The sequence below is a fragment of the Ruditapes philippinarum genome, unplaced genomic scaffold (genome assembly GCF_026571515.1).
Source record: "Ruditapes philippinarum isolate M1 unplaced genomic scaffold, ASM2657151v2 ctg3342_1_1_1_1, whole genome shotgun sequence".
Classification (NCBI taxonomy): Eukaryota; Metazoa; Mollusca; class Bivalvia; order Venerida; family Veneridae; genus Ruditapes; species Ruditapes philippinarum.
In genome coordinates, this window is record NW_026863859.1 from 214920 (window position 1) to 235883 (window position 20964).

Sequence of the window (20964 nt, forward strand, 5' to 3'; positions counted from 1 at the left end):
GTTTGGATTTTAGTTTTCTTTAGAAAAATAAACAGAGAAAAACACATAATGTTAATTTACGTATAATAAACAACAACAGCAACTTCAACAAGAACCAGATAAATAATTGTCATCGCTAGGCAAAACATTTTGGTAAAAGAAAGTTGATATTGCTTAAATCAAATATACCGTATTAAGGCAGTCTTACTGTAATGCTTTCCCGCCAAAAATATACCTTTGGCCCATTGTATACACACCGGTCTCCTTTAGCCAATATCGTAGCAAATCGGTTATTTTCGGAACGTTATTTTTTCCATATCTTGGGCATTAGATTATTTACAATCACCCTTTTATTGTTATGTTCTAAATTCAGGTTATATAGGTTATAAATTATTGAATACCGAAGATTGTGAAAAAAGTTCCGGAAATGACCAGTTTTTTACCATATTGGCCGATGTTAGAAATTTTTTTGGCTGGAAACCATTGCAATGCTGATAACTTTGTTCCGTTTCTTTTTTGTTCACATATCTTTAAAACATGGACTTTTTCCTACGGAAAATAATGCAAGAAAATGCATTTTTAGAATTGTGTTTACGAATTGATACTTACAAATGAATATGGCATAATACATCATTTCAATTGAGCCTTCAATACAAAAAGCGTATATATATTTTTTTACTTATCTATCTTGAATATTTATTTGTTTCACATATTTTTATAATCACGCTAAATATCTTAAAAGAACGTGTTCATCTTTCAATCAGAACAAAACTATTTATTACTTTATTGAAAATCTAAAAATCGTATCAATGACTAAATAGCGAACAGTTCAGACCATGAACATATTAAACTCAGCACAAAACTATCCATTACCTTTAGCGAAAATCTGAAAATACGTACTGACTGAATAAGCGAACAGTGCGATCATGGACATATTTCAATCAGAACAAAACTAGTCATTACTGTTAGCGAAAATCTGAAAATACATGTATGTACCGACAGTACAGACCATGAACAGATTGAATTGATGTGCTGTCAGATCTTGGTCTGCACTTGTACGTTGCCGCCAGTAGGCGAAGAATTAAAATGCCTTTTAACAGGGCTTCCAAAATAGGAGTTACTCCTTGATTGGCTTGTGACGCTTTTCCTTCTTTACTTATATACATTGACCTTCCAATGTCATAATAATATACCTTGACCTTCCAATGTCATAATAATATACCTTGACCTTCCAATGTCATAATAATATACCTTGACCTTCCAATGTCATAATAATATACCTTGACCTTCCAATGTCATATATACATTGACCTTCCAATGTCATAATAATATACCTTGACCTTCCAATGTCATAATAATATACCTTGACCGTCCAATGTCATAATAATATACCTTGACCTTCCAATGTCATATATACCTTGACCTTCCAATGTCATAATAATATACCTTGACCTTCCAATGTCATAATAATATACCTTGACCTTCCAATGTCATAATAATATACCTTGACCTTCCAATGTCATAATAATATACCTTGACCTTCCAATGTCATAATAATATACCTTGACCTTCCAATGTCATAATAATATACCTTGACCTTCCAATGTCATAATAATATACCTTGACCTTCCAATGTCATACATACCTTGACCTTCCAATGTCATATATACATTGACCTTCCAATGTCATATATACCTTGACCTTCCAATGTCATAATAATATACCTTGACCTTCCAATGTCATATATACATTGACCTTCCAATGTCATATATACCTTGACCTTCCAATGTCATATATACCTTGACCTTCCAATGTCATAATAATATACCTTGACCTTCCAATGTCATATATACATTGACCTTCCAATGTCATAATAATATACCTTGACCTTCCAATGTCATAATAATATACCTTGACCTTCCAATGTCATAATAATATACCTTGACCTTCCAATGTCATAATAATATACCTTGACCTTCCAATGTCATACATACCTTGACCTACCATTTTGAACTAAATTGTAAAGACATTGTCATTGGTAGATAAAGTGGAAATGAAGGCTTGTTTGACTCTATAATGTTGGCAAAAACCGACCACTTTTGTTTCCATCAGTGTAGAGACAATGCCAATGCTTGACCGTACGGACAAAATTAGATGGATATTAGTAGGCTAGGTGAAGAACTACTCTTCATGTTATTAATGATATTGCGACTGTTTAAAAATGTTTTTTTGGCACGTACTAATTTTTTTCAAAAAGGACATTGTCATTTATTGAGTGGGTGAACGGCACGAATAAGGTGGGCTACTTTGTTTACGAAAAGACAAAATGCAAACAAACAAGGAAGAAAAGAAAGAAACAACCAAATAAAACAAGCTCTTTATTATTATATAGTACAGCTAATATTGTTCAATGGCGTTGACAAGTTTTGACCTAGTTTTGACAGTAGCTTTCTACAACTTAATTTAAAATCAGTAATTTATCGTGACTATCTTATCATAAATGTTTTTACGTCGTAAACAGTCCTTTAATTTACACTAAAGGGATGGTGAAACATTTAATAAATACGCTTGTGTTCGGCTTTTTCGCTATTTTGTCATCGCCTATATATGGCAAGGAGAAAATAGATATACCGACAGTAAGTACAAAGAATGTGACAGCGCACTATTGTCCGTTTCCATGTACAGCTGGCAACGCGACATTATGTTATCCACCCCCGTGTCCTCCGCCGCCATGCGTGGATCCTGCAAAGTATCAGCCGACAGATTGCTGCGAATACTGTCCCCATGGTAAGTTTTAATTTTTATTTTTATATCAACGGAAACACAATAAGAGATGTTTTTGCAATATGGCGAGTCTGTTGAGGTTAAATTAGACTTTCTTTTGATATGGTTATAAAATTTGTAAGTAAGATTACTTAATGTTATTGTTTTGTCTAATAAGATTGCAGTATTTTTCAAATGAATCGTAACACATTTATTTTAGTAAACCGGCGAACTTTTAATCAGTCTTGTAAATCGACTGATTATAAAAATAGTTTCAAACACAAAACTGGTTAGTGCTCATTAATAAGCATTTACTACATTCAACTTTGTAAAAGCTTACTAATAAACATTCGCTTTCATTGATGGAGGGTTGTTCGTTGTTTAATGTGAATCGTACCACAGCGCAATTACATTTGCACGATTTCACGGATGTGAATTCGTGGATAAATAAGCCTGCTGAATAGCTCATTTCAACAACTCCGTCATTCGGTAGAGTAGATTTTACTAAAATTGGGGGAAGGTTCTCGGTCTGATAAGGTATCTTACGAGAAAGTTCGTAGGTCTGACTGGCACAGAGTCCGCGAATCTGGTCGATTTGTGACTGTAACAGGCAAGATAAATGTCTCTGAAGTCAGGGAAATATGAAATATGTTCTTATCGCTTTCGCGGGTTCTCACTATTTAAGGTGTATTTTGAAAGGAAAAGGAAAGATTTCTGCCAGATCAATATCCCTTATATTGGCATATGATCAAAGAAAAGAATATGAGTATAGCCCGCTAAGCAATTGCTCAATATGTTTCAAAACTTCAATCAAAGGCAATTTGCAAACATTGTTACTAGTGACGAAACGTGGGTCCACTATTTCGAACTAGTCACAAATCCTTTGGAAAAATGGCTTACCAAACACTGTAGAAGGTCTGTAGTTGGTAAAAGAGCCATCAGCACAAATATATGGTCCTTTCTTGTACATTCTTCTCATGTGATGGTATAGCCGTAAAATTTCGTTGGCATAACTCATCGGCATAACTAATCGTCGGTAAATTACCCATCGTCGGTATTACCCATAGTCGGATACCCACTGTGTGATTAACATGTAACATAACTGATAAATGTTAACTAACGGTTATTTGGTTTAAACACATTTATTTATGCTCGATTGCGAAACAAGTTCTTGCAACTTATATGAATCATTTTCGAGTCCGCTTTCTGGAACCAACCATAACCACTAACCCATGCAGTACTAGTGTTATATGAAGAAACATTGTCGTGATCCCATTATCCCTGGGTTGAGAGGCAGACATCTTAACCACTAAGCCACCGCTCCCCTTATGGTTCGGCCTGGGGTATTTGACGTTGGGTATTAACGAGATGTCATACTAAAACCACACAAGGAATATAACCAGAAACGACGCCTTGTGTCAGGATTTAGGCATGTTCGCCAACTTCATGATAATGCTCCATCATATACAACTGAACTTGTTAATTAAGTCAGAGAAAGGTTGCCGTCTTGCCACACTCACCATTCTCTCCAGAAAAAACCCATGCGTTTGTTTTGTTTTCTTTCCAAAGAAGTTTCTTAAAAGTTCTTATTTTGTCGTCGATAATATTATTGTCAGGAGATACCCTTGGCTCAGCCGTCAGTCAGTGCCTCAGTTGTCTTCCTAAATTAGCGTACCGTGTCGCAGTTCATTTATGAATTCAGAAACAAAAATTATGTATTTCAAACCTCGTAGAATATCTTAAAGGGATGTAATTTTCTTTTGACTATTTGAGTCATATGCTTTTAAGATATCGTAGAATACTTAATACATAATATTGAAACAACCCTCGTACATGCTCGATCCCTGTCGAGCAATGTTTCCGAGCAATGCTTGACACAGCACTTAACATAAATATGCAACTTAAATAATGCTTTTCATTAGATTTGAAAGATTAATATACATTTATTTATTTGAATTAGGCCCTGATTGCCGAGGCCCTGACCAGCATATTATTCGATACAACCACTGGAAAATCATTGACGGGAAAAATTGTACTTGCAAATATATAACACAGGATGCCATCTGTGTTTGAAATTCATGAAGTGTTTCAATAAATAAAAATGTTATTCACAGACTACCATATTTATTGTTTTTATTTATCTGTATTTAAAAAACGGAATGATATACAGAATCGTCATACTGCATTGACAATAAGCAATTGGCATTTGTACTGCCAGCTTTCATAGAATCAGTTTTATAAATCCTCATGTCACATAGTCTTGTTCTTTCTATGACAGTGGTACTGTTCTATATGTGTGTGTGTTTGTGCGTCTCTGTGTGTGCTCCGGTTTACCCAACCTGGCGAGGTCAATGTGTCAGCTTAACCAATGCAAAGTGAGGTTAAGGTAGAAATTTAAGTGCTACCTCGGAACTTTAACCTTCCCTTCTAGAGTCATTTTAAGTTTAAGAACCTAAGATTGTATAGGCATTTTTATAATTAGGTTTAGTCTAGGTTTAAGAACGCTTTAGGGTAAGTTTAAGGTCAGGGTTAGTGTTAGAAGTCACCGCCACCACCATCATCATCATCACCACCACCACCATCACCATCATCATCATCATCATCATCATTATCAACATCATCATCAACAACAACAGCAGCAGCTGTAAGGAAAACGTCAAAAGCAATTATTTCGTAACTAAAGCAATATGAATTATGTTTCGATAAGTGGCGCCGAGCTAACTGTAAATGATAATGCATTTGGAATATGTACACGCTGTTATCTGTAGGCTTTCTTATCTTTTATGCCGCCAACGTTAGGAACCTTGAAGATAAATACCTTTCACTGAAACTATGGAAAAATATTTCACTTGTGTAATAGTGTTCTTCATCTTTGTTATTTTTTCGTCACACTTTTCTGGTATTGGAGCAGAAAACGGAGCTTTACCGACTGTGAGTACAAAGAATGTAACAGCTCACTATTGTCCGTTTCCATGCACGGTTGGCAACGAGACATTATGTGTTCCTCCCCCGTGTCCACCACCAGCATGTGTAGATCCTGCAAGGTACAAGCCCACGGATTGCTGCGTTTACTGTCCCCATGGTAATATCTATTTTCTTTTTCTTTACCTTACTTTCTGGTATATTAGAAATTATAACAAAAGCTGTTTACCGCGATCTTCTAGATAATATGCTTTATTTAAGGTGATTCCGCTTTGTCAGCCATGTTTGTTTTCACTACGTGGGTCCAAAGTGAAAGTAGGTCAAATTCATATAACAACAAAGCTCACAATGTAAAATGATGAACCATTTGAAAGTACACTTCCAGGTTTATGTTTAAAGGACTATTATAAACAAAAATAAAAATGATAACAATAAGAAAATTTACCTTGAACATGCTTAATTTCTGAAGACCATGCAAGTGCAATCTGTTGCAAAGTTTTATGCACATCATGAATGGCAACATCCAGTTTAAAGTCTGTTTTAGTGCAGACAAATGCTTTCTTGCAGCCAATCTGTACTTGTAATTGTTAAAGTCATAGTAATGGACGTCCACGTAGTCGTGGTCGTATAAGTCCTGTTCGTAGTCGCACTCGCAGTGGTAGTGGTCGTAAAAGAATCCGCCGAAGTCCTTGTTGTCTAGCTGTAAATGTAGTCGTTTCACCGTTCGTAAAATCGTAAAAATCTTACTCGTACTCGTAATCTAAGTAGTCGTAAGTGTGGTCGTAATCAAGGGAGTTGTGGTCGTAAAAGTTGAAGTAGTCGTGGTCGTAATCGGTGAAGTTGTGGTATAAATAGTTGTAATACATGTAGTTATGATCAGAGCCGAAAAGTCTACATTTTTGAAGTCATAGTAAGTCGTCAAAATCCTATCTGTATAAGAAATCGTCGAATTCTTATTAGTGGACGAAGCTATGGTCTTGATAATAGCCGTACTTGTGGTCTTGAAAGTCGTAGTTGTAATAGTCTAAGTCGTCGAATTCATGAACGTACTCATCAGCATAGTCGTTAAAGTCTTGTGCGTGGTATTTTTTGCAGGTCTTCTTGTCAAATTCGTGGTCTGGTCGTAGAAGTTGTAATTGTAGTCGTCGTCGTGGCTGAATTCGTAGTAAGAAAAATTGTAGAACTTATATTGGCGGTCTGAATCGTCATCACTGCTGTGGTTGTAGCAGTATTTGTAATCGTAACATTTGTAGTCGTACTAGTTATCGTAGTCTAAATCATGGCCGTAGTCATCGGCATAGCCGCAACAGTCGTATTTCTGCATGCTCGAAAACATGACCGTAGACATCGGCGAAGTCGCAAAAGTTGTGTCCTGCATGGTCGATATCATGGCTGTAGTCATTGGCGAAGTCGCAACAGTCATAGTCCTGCATGATCGAACACATTGCCTTTGTCATCCGCGAAGTCGCAAAAGTCAAAGTCCTGCATTGTCAAAATCATGGCCATAGTTATCGGCGAAGTCGCAAACGTCGTAGTCCTGCATCGTCGAAATCATGACCGTAGTCCTGCTTGACCGAAATCAAGGTCGTTGTTATCGGCGAAGTCGCAAAAGTAGTAGTCCTGCATGGTCGAAAACATGGCCGTAGTCATCGGCGTAGTCGCAAAAGTTGTAGTCGGGGTTGTTGTCGTGGCCGTATTCGTATAAGTTTTAGGGACGGACCGATTTGCTAATGTTATTTGAACTTGTGGTTCAACCATTTTTCTTTCAAAATGTATTTATATATTTTTCTTTCTATATATTTGCATTGTACATATTAAAATTGAAAGGAATAAAATATGTTTAAACTTAGTTTTTGTAATAGTGGTAATCGTCGTCGTCTTAGCTTTACTCGTAGTTATAAAGTCGTACTAGTCGTATTCGTGGTTAAAACCGTTTAAGTCGTTCGTGCCATTGCCGAACCTTCACACGAAAAATAGTTGTAGACATTGTTATAGTGTTCGTCGTCGGCATAGTCGTCTTTTTTGTAGTTGTTGTTGTGGCCGTGTACATAGTCGGTGTGTTAGTCGTCGTAAAAATTCAACAAATGGCAATGGTGTTGATATTTTACTTAGTTTCCATAGGGTCACGAGTCATAATTTCACAAGCTTTTTGGGGTCTCTTTTCGTTAAAAAGCGTACGTTGAAATGCTGTATCGTGTAAAAAACTGCGAGGCAAAAACCCTGATTGGGCATAGACACCTTCTTATGGGAGTTGTTACCCTTGTCTATATATTAGTATATAGTGTAATGGGAATGGACTTAGAATTCATTAAGACTTAGGATAAATGTTTTATACCATCAAATACATATTTTCTGAACATTCAATGAGCCGTACCCCTTTGCCGTACCCCATCCTCCCTTAGATCCGCGCATGTTGCTAAAGCAAATCAAAATAACGGAATGCTAAGTAAATAATATAAATATTCACACAGAGGCAAAATGTGATATAGTTCCATGATTTCAGGTCCAAATTGTCGCGGTCCCGATGAGAGTGTCATTCCATGGAATCATTGGAAAATTGTTGACGGAAAAAACTGTACATGCAAATATTTAGGACAGGATGCCACCTGTGTGTGAAATACGTACATTTTTACTATTAATTTTATGATAAATTGCTAGTCTTGACTATATTCGACGACTTTGTAAAATTATGTATACCTTTTAATGAAATTGCAGCATTAAAATGCGCTGGTGTTAATCTATTTCGCGTTCCCATGTAACAGTACTCATATAATAGATTGCCAATCGTAGACTGATAGAAATCACACAAAATGAGACTTCCGGTTGGTCTATTACATTATCATCGACAATCGGGATGACATCGGCTATTATCCATAAAAGTCTTTATCCGAAGACTGACGGAAAGGACTGAAAAGTTGCGATTGTATCATCGTTGAATTCGATATCGGGCCCATATTTAGATAGATTTAAATGTTATTCTAATTGTATGAGGTGGACAAAATAATCAGCTTAAAAAGAAAAGTATTTTCTATTTTGAAGTGGTACAGTGTAGACACCGATAGGTACAAATATTACTGAAAGAATGGTGAGTTATATATGATTCGATTAAATATTATGCTACATACGAAACTTAGAAATCTTGGGCCTTATGCATTTTTACAAACAATAATTTCCCCTTACACATATCCATGTAAAAATAATGAACCCTAGGACGATGTCAATTTTAACGTCTAAAGGCATAGTCTGGTAAAGGTCCACTAGACCATGTTTTATACCAGTATCCAAGCTTTAGACTTTGGAATTGCAGAGAAGAATTGTTATCTTCATTTTTTTATTTTACACGTGTAAAGAAAACCTGACAACCGGGCGGGTCAATTTTAACCCAATTTCAAACAACTTGGGTAGAGGACCTCGATGTTACATACCCTATATACAAGTTCTGGCCTTGTTTTGAAATTGGCATTCAATTTTAAATTGTTTTTTTCCGTGACCTAGTTGTGCAACCGACCGGAACCAATTGCAAAATTTTGTTACATGGGACAACTCACGCAGATGACGTCAGACGGCGATTCAATTTGTAAAGGGAGATAACTAAAATTAAAAAATAATCAAGGTAATTATACTAGTTACTTCCCTTAACATTTGTATTTTGAACAACCACGACGAATGACGTAAATGACAAGAAAGATAATGAGTTGTATAATTATTTATTTTCTCTCACGCTATATACATATTTTCCTATAATAAGTTTACACCTGCCTTTATGTCGTAATGAGGATTTACACAAGCTTGTTATTATATGTAGAAACATGTAATTATACAGGTATTCCATCGACAAGAAACACGTGACGATGTTTACTTGTTTAGAAAGCTCTGAATTGAATTGACATTGTAAATAAAATAGTAACACACAGTTATCTTGACTAAGAAGTACGCATATTACATGCGTATGATCGATGTTTAACCATCAACGCCCAATTAAGCCCCAGAAATGCCTTCATTGTTATTTTCACATGGTAAAACAATATTTTGCTTATGTTGCTTTTTGACAGTTTAAGTTACAGCGATTTAATTTTCTTTTTGCATTGAAGTAAGCATACTGTTTACTAATTTTTTTACTTTTATGACAACTTATTTAAATGTCAGTGCTACTTTCTTAAAGTGTTCAACATCTAACATGCTGTAAATCCATTATTTAAACATCATAACAATGGAACACATGCTTGAATTTTCTAAAGAAAGGAAACTATAAATTCGTTTCTGAGGCTTAATCCGCCGTGATGCCGCATGTCAATTTGGTTGAAAATACAATACATTTGGTAGATATTACTTGTATAATGTTGTTAACACTTACTAGGCTTTATTTTCTATCTTCACCTGAATTAACAGCTTTACGAGACTCGAACATTGCACGTGACAAGAACCGTTGCACGTGACGAAAAACATTGCACGTGACAAGAAAGGACCAAAACGAAAGGCACCAGATAAATAATGCTATAATAAAGTGTAGGCCTCTTTAACAATATGCGATTAAAAGTACGAGAAAAGGAAGCAGCGTTCACGGTGCACAGCAACTTAAACAATTGTAACCATTTGTAAAGGGAGATTACTAAAACCATAAAAAGTCATAAAAACCAACATTAACAATTGACCTGTTGAATTTGTGTAATGGATTTGCCCTGAATTGAGTTTGGAACAGTCCATGCAAAGTTTAAAGGGACTCCACTAGGTTTGTTGACATGACATTACCGGGAATATTATTCCGAGATTTGTTTACAAATTGATGAAAGTCTAGACCATCAACTTGTGTAAAAAATTTCAGGACATTCCATCACCCCGTTTGTCATGAAAAAATATTTTTCTTGTGCAAAACGACCTAAGAATAAAAGCGTTGCAACGCTTTTCACTGGAATCTGGCTAAAGATCGAATCAAAAAAGACTTTCAATTTAATTCTTAGTATATTTCTTTGTTATCCTTTGCGGAGTTTTCCATTTAAGAGATTCACTTGATATTTTTAAGACTTTCGAATTTTATGTTTTCAGGCATTTTGACCTCAGTGGAGTTCCTTTAACGGATTTCAATATCAAAATACAAAAATAGAACTACCAACAGTATAGAACCTTGTCTGAATGCATAGCTGCAATCAATTATTTTTGGACATAATGAAAGCACGCAATTCTACAGGGAGAGGTAGTTAATTGTACAAATGACATGAAAATGGTTCTCCATCATTAATTTGAATTTTTCTAAGGTAAAAAAAATGTAAAAAATACTCATGAATGACAATGTCACGTGGACGATTTGGAAACGCCTCTTTTCGTACATTTTGAATCGGACACAATTTTCATACATTCATACAATCATGGTGTCGAAAATGTTTAATGACTAGAATAAAGCTTATCAAAATTTAATGATAAGAAGCTTTGATTGTAATTGTTGTTCTTTAAAATGTTTCATATACGTTGTCTGAACTACCGGCATAAACACAGAGTCTTTTACAGTATATCTATAGAAGAAATAAGCTCAAAGCTAATTTACATACGCAGAATGATATAATTTATATTTTTTTCGGGGAAAAAAGGAATTTCATTTAAGCTAACATGATTTATTAACATTAAAATATTTCACTTGGTAAATTTAAGCAGTATTAAAATGACGTTATGACACTCAAGATTATAGATAAGGAAACAAATAAATTTTACTATCTATAAATTGTATATAAAAAAGCCTAAAAACATTTCTTTATATACATGTATATAAAGCTGTATATCCTTTAAATTTATGTTATGATGCTAAGGCATTTCAAACATTTGGAATTTTATTACAACTTTAGCAAAACATTTGTATGTAACATATACACATTAAATGAACATCTTATATACAAATAAAGGGATGCTAAAATGATTAAATATATTTTAGAGGTGTTCAGCAATATACAATGTATTCCCGAGTTAATTGTATGTAAATTCTTGTACAAGCTGATAGGCCGAGACTAGTAAAGAAACCTCAAGCGCTTTCCCTCTACTTTTAGGCCAAAAATAATAAAGAAACCTCAAGCGATTTCCCTCTACTATATATTAGGCCAAAACTCAAGCGATTTCCCTTTACTGATAGGCCAATAATAGAAAAGAAACCTCAAGCGATTTCCCTCTACTAATAGGTCGAGAACAGAAAAGAAACCTCAAGCGATTTTCCTCACTAATAGGCCAAAAATAGAAAAGAAACCTAAAGCTATTTCCCTCTACTAATAGGTCGAGAACAGAAAAGAAACCTCAAGCGATTTCCCTCGACTGATAGGCCAAGAATAATAAAGAAATCTCAAGCTATTTCCTTTTGAAAATATCCTCTTAAAACAATGGCCGCCGGGTAAATTATCACTTGTTATGCAAGATGTTGCCTTATAGAATTCAAACTGAAAAAAGTTTCGCATTTATATTAATCATGTATACAGTTGTTATGAGAATGCGACTTATAACTGGCAATGTATCCAAAGGTAAACAGACATTTGCCACCAGGACATTTACCCCTACTTTACAATTTGTACCACCCTTTACAGTGCAAATGGAAAGGCGAAAATTTGCCTCCACCCCCTTTCCCAGTGGTCATTTGCAAGATGTATATCAAATGCACTCTTAAGCTTATGTTTAAATCATCATGTATTTCAAGAATTATGCATTTAAATTTAATTGTTGCATTTGTATTGAAACATAAGCCTAAAACTGCATTAGACAAAGATTTAGCAAAATTCCAAACTAGCTGGTGCCGGGGGGATCGAGGGGGTTGAGGTGTGTCAAGTACCTATCTATACATTTCCGCTCGGGGAGAAATTGTCAAATGATGCAATTTTAGACGAGGGGGGGGGGGTGTCCTGGAGCGCAAATGCCCTAGATTCATATCGAAAGGTATAGTATAAAACACAATTTCATACATATGATGTTGACATAAAAGCTGTAGCAAATACGTGTAATATGATTACATACTAGCATATAAAACAGTTTTCGAAACAATCATATAGGCCCTATAACACGAATCATAAATATTGTACAACATTAAAACAACAACTGTATGCTTGCTGTATACAGAATAACGTAAACAAGAGAGTCGAGTTAACCCTATATCGCTCACCAAAGTTTATAGAAGTTTTTCAAAGTATATTTTAACATTGGTCCAAATTTCATAACTGTAGCTCTACAGAACAAGTTGTCTTTCCGATAACTTAAACATACAAAAAATAGGTCACTGGGTCAAAATGTAGGTCAACTGTTAGTATGATAAATTGTGTATATAGTCTAACATTCAATGTTCAGAGATCAGAAAGTCAAAAAGTAGGTCACAATTATCTTAATCTAGGTGATCTGACACTGCAAAGAGTCCAAACTTTATAGCTGTAGTTCTGGATACTTTGGTATGTTAAACTAAGTATGTACATGTTTACTAAATGTTTATAGCTATCAAAGAAGAAAGTAGATCACAGGATTAAAATCTAGGCCAACTGATGTCAAAATTTATGTCTGCTTCTGAAACTGTGCGAACAGTTCAAATTTCCAAGCTTCAAGGACATTTTTGCCATAGGGCTGTAATTTGAACAACCTTGGTAGAGGTGCACTAGACAATGCTCCATGCTTAATATCTTTGTCCTGCGCTTTGTGGTTTCAGAGAAGAAGATTTTTAAGTTTCACTAAATCTTATGTAAAGAAAACCCACTAGGATTTGGCTAATAGTAGCCCAAGGGGTATTTTTTGTATTGTGCATTCTTGGTAGAGGTCCACTAGACAATGACAGAAATCTAAGCTCTATCCGTGCAATTTTGGAGAAAATTGTTTTTGTGTATCATGACAACCAGTGTTCTGCTTGGAATGATTTCTTTGAACAATTTCAACAAAAAGCAACCATGGATCAGAACAAGACAGCTTTGGGCAATTGCTTCAGTGGTTCAGAAGGACATGTGCTTTGTGGTTTCAGAGAAGAAGATTTTTAAGTTTCATTATATCATATGTAGGGAAAATCCACTAGGATTTGGCTAATAGTAGCCTAAGTGGTATTATTTTGTATTGCGCATTCTTGGTAGAGGTCCACTAGACAATACCAGAAATCTTAGCTCTATCCATGCAATGTCGGAGAAGATTGTTTTTGTATGTCATGACAACCAGTGTTCTGCTTGGAATGATTTCTTTGAACAATTTCAACAAAAAGCAACCATGGATCAGAACAAGACAGCTTTGAGCAATTGCTTCAGTGGTTGAGAAGGACATGCTGTTTGAAGAAATTTGAACGGAATGACAGGCGGACGCCGGACGGTGTGAGATCACAAAAGCTCAAATTGAGCAAGCTGTGCTCTGGTGAGCTTAAACATAAAGAAAGCAAATATCATAAAAAATACATATAGAATAAGGAAGCAAAATGGTGGTCAGTCCATTTTAGATAGCAGCCGTCTTAAATACTTTATAACAATAAAGCTGAAACAGCTGGCATGTTCGAGCTGTCCGGTCAGGCTTAATATTTATTCTATTGAACGCCAATATCTTATGGTTGAAATATGCCTGGTACATTTCATCCTTTCTTTTTTCTTCTTCAAATAATAACTTTATATTTACCGGTTATATCAAATGAAAATAAAATTAAAACCCTGAAAACCACGTGTTAGGTTTCTAATTAAAACACATTTTTTTGATTCGCACGAACTTGAAAAAACAAAAGTTTAGTGTTTTCATAATACGCAAGAAGTTTTAGGAACGTTGTTTTTTTGAAACGTAAGAAATACGTTACTAAACAATGAAACAATTATGCTAGCACCTAGAAACTTACTAAATAACGCCAAAGGAGATTTTGGAAAAACATGATGGAAAAACACTCCACTGCGGCTGTGCAAGCCGAAATTAACGAACTAGATCGAGTTTAAGCAGCAAGTTACGAAAGAGATAAAGTGCGAAACTGCATGGAAGATTGACTAGAAAAACTAACACCTGCAACGGCGATAAATGGAGCGCATGTATAGGTTATAATATTTAAGGCTGCACTATTGTGATCGATTGCAGAGAGATATTAATCTCTTTATTGATCGCAATTGCAGGATATATAGTCTTTTAATAACATTGTTGCATGAGTACTTTTGTTTATAAAGGCTGCACTGATTATTAACGATTGAAATGAACTGACCATAACATAAAAAAAATCACTTTTCATTATATAAATATATGAAGAAAAAAATGTTCATGCGCTTAACTGATTCATAAACTATATTTTGAGAACATATGACAGTCATCTTTAATATTGTACTGCCGTCATCCGTTTCTACATAACGAAATTGATGACGTCATTAATGTTTATTTTGTAATCATCAGTTTCTTTCTGACGTCTTTCCTCCTCATCAGTAACGTTTTCTGCCTATGCAGCAATATATACAAGAGGTCAAGAAAGCTAGAGCCGTGGCCCCTATGCCCACCCAGAACGACCATCCGAAGCTTCCGTGCAGGCCCTTCTCTAACTCTATATTCCACTCGTCATGTGCTTTCACTCCGAATATTACAATCCCAACTGCCATTGACAAACCTGTAAAACAAATCACATTGCTAGTCAAGGTCATTCAAAGGTCAAGGTCACATTTAAATTAATCATCATATTAATATTGTCACATGTGTTCTTTTGTCCAAGTATGAATTAAATCTATAAAATGATAAATAAATAGATAAGTTATTAAAGCTATATAAGCAAATTTCAAAAATTTGACCTTGACGGTTAAGGTCAATTAAAGGTCAAGGTCATATCAAAATAATTCAAAAGTTGGTTTTGTCATTCGTGTTCTTTTATCCAAGTATTAATGAAATCTGTAAATACTAAATAAAATAATGATCCTTTTTTGACAATTTTAGCAAATTTCAATAATTTAACCTTGATGCTCAAACAGGAAGTTGTCTTGTTTTTATACTGTGATGTAACTTTGTACCTTTCTTAAAAGAAATTGCCAGTTTTTTGTATTATTTTTTGTTTTTTAAATTACACTATATAATTTCCTACTGTTTAAACGTAGTGTTAACTATATAAAGACTGTATAGCAATTATCAGTATTTGAAAAAGAAAACATATTTGAGCATTATAATTATGTCTTAATCAATAAAGAGGTGAGAGAATATTTTGTTTTAAAGTTAACACAATCCTAATATTTTGGAAGAAGTAAAGACTGACTGAAATTTTTGTCCATGTTAATATTTAAAAGTACAGAACTGGTCATAATTCGTCTGTCAATTTTGAACATATTCCTTGATTAGGAACTTTAAATGTTTCAAGATAGCATTGATTTCGATTAGAGTGGAATAATCAATGGTCGGACCATTCGGATATGGCGGACTAAAATTACACAGCATTTAACGATATGGTTTCTCAGAATTTTAAAATTAATGTTTTGTATCAGGGCATAGGGGAATTTGGTTGTAAGCATGAAATATTCATTTCATTTCACCAATATTTGCATACTTGTATTTAGATGTTAAATTATAGAAACTGTTTTGTAAAAAGCATTTCTTTCTTTAGCTGAGAACAATTTTAAACTTCGCAATTTTGATCTCTTCATTACCAGCTGTTTCGAGACAAGTGTTCTTTGTTAATTTCTTTAAGCTTGAATCCTATAACCTTTCAACATGAGTTTCGTTTGATTTGATTTTCTCTAAAATCACATACAGACCTACCAATAGCTTATAACCATACTAAACTCGACGCTATCTTGAAACATTCAAATATTTGACCTTTAGTTTTATTGTTAGGACAAGGTCATTTTAAGGTCAAATGTATTTCCACATGACCATTACTTTTACTATTTTATCTATTATTACTATAACTACATTTTATGGAAAGGGGGAATATTCCTCGAAATCAATAGAAACATTTATATAAGGGTAAAAGTTGCAGTTTGATTACGTTCAACAGAGTGATGAAAAAAAGTATAAGAGCTCTCGCGACTTTAGCCATTAAAGGTCAAGGTTATATTCGACTTGTATCACATAAGGATTTTTTTTCCAAAGCATTGTTATGTCCAAATATGAATCAAATTCATTCATCAATAACAAAGGTTTGGCCAATTTCAGACAAAATGATATTCTCTTTAAAGGTCAATGTCATTTAAAGGTTAATTGAATTGGTAAGTCCAATTATAAATAAAATCAGTACATAAATAAAAATTATATGGCTAATATAGCAAAGTTCAATGACTTAGCATTAGCTGTGGTCATTAAAAGTTCAAGGTCATACCTTTACTTGCTAGACATGACGTGTATGGCGAGTGTTGCTTTGTCCAAGTACTAATCAAATCCGTCCATTTAAAGAAGATATGGCCAATTTAGACAATTTATTAATTTTATCATAAAGGTCAAGGTCATATTGTATGGTGGCATATTTCTGCCACCAGATAACCATATAACTAACTAGTTAATTAAGAGGTTAACTAGTTACGTAACTAGTTAACCTCTTAATTAACTAGTTAATTAAGAGGTTAACTAGTTATGCAACAAGTTAACCTCTTAGTTAACTAGTTAATTAGAGGTTAAGTTAATCACTTAATATTAAGCTGGTAAAATAATAAAAGGATGGCAGTTGTAGGCACTAACATGCATTTATTTCCCGTTATGATCTTTTATTTATTGAAAAAATTAACTAGTTACGTAACTAGTTAACCACATAACTAACTAGTTAATTAAGAGGTTAACTAGTTACGTAACTAGTTAACCTCTTAATTAACTAGTTAGTTATATGGTTATCTGGTGGCAGAAATATGCCACCATAAGTTTAACCTACGTGAAGGTATTTACTTAAAGGTCGTTATGCCCAAAAGTGAATACAATACATCCAATAAAAATAGTTATGGCTAACTATTTTATGAACTAAGTCATATTCATTTAACCTTCGTGAAGGTATTTACGTAAAAGTCGTTTTGCCCAAAAATGAATACAATAAATCCAATAATAACATTTATGGCTAATTTTAGCAAAATTCAATAATTTGACCTTAAGGACAAGGTCACATTAAGATCAGCTTTAATGTGCTTAACATGGCGATGTCATGCTGTAAGCGTCCTGTTTTTGTCCCGTTATGAATCAAATCAGTTGATCGATCACAAGCTTTATGGCCAATTTTTGCCAAAATATGGGTCAATATGAGGTTATGGTAAAACTTGAGTAGCTCAACATGACAATTTTAAACCAAAGACTGTTTTGTGCAACTTTGTACAATTTTGAAAAAAATCAGCCTAAAAGTAACAAAATTAGTGTCAATTTCAGCAAAATTCACAATACATGTTTTACCAAAAAGGTCAAGGTCATTTTAAAGAAAAGGTCACTCAGTCGGACTTCATTTGCTCAACATGGCGGTCTTATGCTAGATGCCATTTTGTCCATGTATGAATCAAATCCATCAATAAATAAAGAAATTATGGCACTTTTTAGCAAAATCCAAAAATCTTACCAAGGTCAAACAACTGTCAAAAGCAAGTTGAGATTTACTTACTAAAAGGTATTGTTTAAAGTGTTTTTATATCCAAGTATGAAAACAATACATCAATATATATGAAAGTTATAGCCAATTACAGTCAATTTCAGCAAAATTAAAGGAATTTATCGTAAAGGTCAATGTCATTTATGGGTCAAGGTTCTTTACGACATGCACAAGAAAACATCATGACAATTATTCCTGTCAAGTTTAATTGAAATTGGTTGATTTGTGTTTTAGAGAAGAAGCGCACAAAGACGGTCAGACACTCAGACGGTCGGACAGTCTCAAACCAGTAAAGTATACCCCCTTACAACATTCATTGAGCGCGGGAAGTATAATGATTGCAAGTCATAAATGATTTAAAATTTAGCTTACATGAGGTTAAGAGAAGACCGCATATTGGATGATGTGGATTGCAACTATGGCACGTGCAGCACAGTGATAATGTGGCCACCAACAAGGCGATTAATCCAAGTCCGAGCCCCACTGACATCAATCCCTGTGTGGCTTTGAACCAGTCTGTAAATATAGTAAAATAACTGGTTTATATTTTCATCAAAGACAAAGAACAAAACATGAAATCTGAGTCGTATGCAATTATTTGATGCAACCACTCCCGCAGCAATATATTTACTTTGCATGTCTAGAATTATACCAGGAAATTTACATGGAGTTTTATATGGTGGCTGATTCGGAACATTTTAGTGCGTCGTGTTTTCGCTAGCAACATCACGACAAAGCGCCAAACGGCGCGTTGTCGGACTTTTGTCTTGTCGTCCTGTCGCTAACGATGACCGCCAAACGGCGTGTCATGCGGCGTGTTGTCGCGATGTCACATTGTCGCTCGCTTCAAATCAAAGGATGGGCTATTTGTATATGTTTGAGCCAAGCGACAGGGCGACATCGCAACAACACGCCTTGCGACAACGCGCCGTTTGGCGTGCTTCGCTAGCGACAAGACGAAAAGACGATAACTATATATAAGGTTGTGTTGTCGCTTTCGACAACGCGACGCGCAAAGTGTACAAAATCAGCCTCCATTGTTTAAAGGTAAAACATCTAACATCAGACTGTATAAAATTGCCACCATCTTCCTAAATTTTCATATATAATATACCTTCAGAAAACATTAATTATATTAGTTACTCAAGGTCACATAAACGCTTCTTTGAGGATTATGCAATACGAAAAAATGAGCTTAACATAGATTTCAGGATTATTAATTAATTTCAGAAGATTGTCAGGAATATGCAATAGGATAAATGTATAAACACATTTATCTTAAAGATACATTCGCCACATGCTGCCCGTTAATTAAGCAATTTACGGTTCTGTTATTCATGCTTTACTATGCAGCGACCGTTTTCTAAAACACACGTCTTATTTGAAATTAAGGATGAAGATATATTTCACACAATAAGAACTTTCGACAAGTAGTACATGAATATGGTCAAATCGCAACTTCTCGGCCTTTTCCGTCAAATTTCAGATAAAGGCCTCGAACTCATTATTATGAAAAACCTACCTTTCAATCACAATATTACAGAACTTTACATTCAAATTTATGGCAATGAATACAAACGTTTCTCATGATACAAATTTACATTGTACATCCACCGCCTTTTTCTTACACCAAAAGTCACGTGGTAGGACAACTTTCAATTATTTTCGAGATGATAATGATCGTTGAAGCGTTCCAAATGTTGTGTTATGAATTCGTTTACGTCACGTTTAGTCTGGTTCCCTGTCTTCATTAACTGCGGCAGGGAACGAACTCCAGACTATAACGTAGAGTAAGTGGAAGGAACTCTAGACAATTTTGACAACGTCACGCTTTGCTGTATTGATAAGGGGAAGTAACCGCTGCAGGGAATTTGGTACAGACTTATGAAGACCGATAACTCGCATAACACATTTTCTTAGGATCTCGCGCCTTTCTGGCATTCATATTGAGGAGCTGAATCATTAATAGCTTTTGTTTCCATTTTTTAATCCATGTATAATCAGTTGCACTACCTACTAATATGTAGATTAGAACCTGATTATTAAAATGATTTCTGACCAATGGTAGCCCGATGTGATCAATACATCATAACACTCCTTACAGTTATTATCGTATCGGATAATATACAATGTATATTTGTAATATTTACAGACACGCTAGGTTTTAAAAGCAAATTATGCCTCATATTTTCATATTAGGGGCAAACACGTGTTTCACTGGAAGTCAGTAGCGCTGAATGTGAAAACAAATTGTCGAAGAAGTAGCAAAATTTAAGTAGCGCTAAATGTGACAGATAGCGAAATTAAGTAGTATTGAATGTAAAACAAGTCTTTAAGGGGGAATTTTCTTCTTCAAATTGAAAATTGCGTTCTTTTACATTTGAACAATGTACACATATGTAGAAAATCTTGCTAGTGTAATTATATAAACAACGTAAAAAATGTTATGTGAAATCACATAAGGGATGAAATACATAACATATAATACACATATCAGATGATACAAATTACAGATGCTATACATGACAGCTGATACACATAACAGATGATACACATAACAGATGATACACATAACAGATGGTGATACATATAACAGATGATGATACACATAACAGATGATGATACACATAACAGATGATACACATAACAGATGATACACATAACAGATGATACACATAACAGATGATACACATAACAGATGATGATACACATAACAGATGATGATACACATAACAGATGATGATACACATAACAGATGATACACATAACAGATGATGATACACATAACAGATGATACACATAACAGATGATACACATAA

General features: G+C 34.5%; 3 protein-coding genes across 4 annotated transcripts in view; 2 read left to right on the top strand and 1 right to left on the bottom strand.

The window, feature by feature from the left end:
• Nucleotides 1–2475: 2475 nt before the first annotated feature.
• LOC132723573 (brorin-like) lies at nucleotides 2476–4858 on the top strand. Its single transcript, XM_060708323.1, has 2 exons — nucleotides 2476–2766; nucleotides 4703–4858. Exons 1-2 carry the CDS (start codon nucleotides 2523–2525, stop codon nucleotides 4813–4815), a joined length of 357 nt encoding a protein of 118 aa, XP_060564306.1. The 5' UTR covers nucleotides 2476–2522; the 3' UTR covers nucleotides 4816–4858.
• Nucleotides 4859–5497: 639 nt separating this feature from the next.
• On the top strand, nucleotides 5498–8387 carry LOC132723574 (brorin-like). Its single transcript, XM_060708324.1, has 2 exons — nucleotides 5498–5824; nucleotides 8168–8387. The coding sequence occupies exons 1-2, from the start codon at nucleotides 5575–5577 to the stop codon at nucleotides 8278–8280; spliced, it is 363 nt and encodes a 120-aa protein (XP_060564307.1). The 5' UTR covers nucleotides 5498–5574; the 3' UTR covers nucleotides 8281–8387.
• A 968-nt stretch (nucleotides 8388–9355) lies between these two features.
• The window catches only part of LOC132723568 (uncharacterized), a 36302-nt gene continuing 24693 nt past the window's right edge, over nucleotides 9356–20964 (bottom strand). For both annotated transcript variants that reach the window (XM_060708310.1, XM_060708309.1), the window contains exons 2-3: nucleotides 18518–18661; nucleotides 9356–15214 (exon numbers count right to left, since the gene is read on the bottom strand). In XM_060708310.1, the coding sequence (XP_060564293.1) occupies nucleotides 15033–15214; nucleotides 18518–18661 (326 nt within the window). In that variant the 3' untranslated portion in view covers nucleotides 9356–15032. The remainder of the gene's footprint in view (nucleotides 15215–18517; nucleotides 18662–20964) is intronic.

Bases quoted from the DNA above. Each gene is read 5' to 3' on its own strand.
- LOC132723573 (XM_060708323.1), top strand. From the start codon at position 2,523: ATGGTGAAACATTTAATAAATACGCTTGTGTTCGGCTTTTTCGCTATT. The intron at 2,767-4,702 runs GTAAGTTTTAAT...TATTTGAATTAG, and splicing joins CTGCGAATACTGTCCCCATG to GCCCTGATTGCCGAGGCCCT.
- LOC132723574 (XM_060708324.1), top strand. From the start codon at position 5,575: ATGGAAAAATATTTCACTTGTGTAATAGTGTTCTTCATCTTTGTTATT. The intron at 5,825-8,167 runs GTAATATCTATT...CCATGATTTCAG, and splicing joins CTGCGTTTACTGTCCCCATG to GTCCAAATTGTCGCGGTCCC.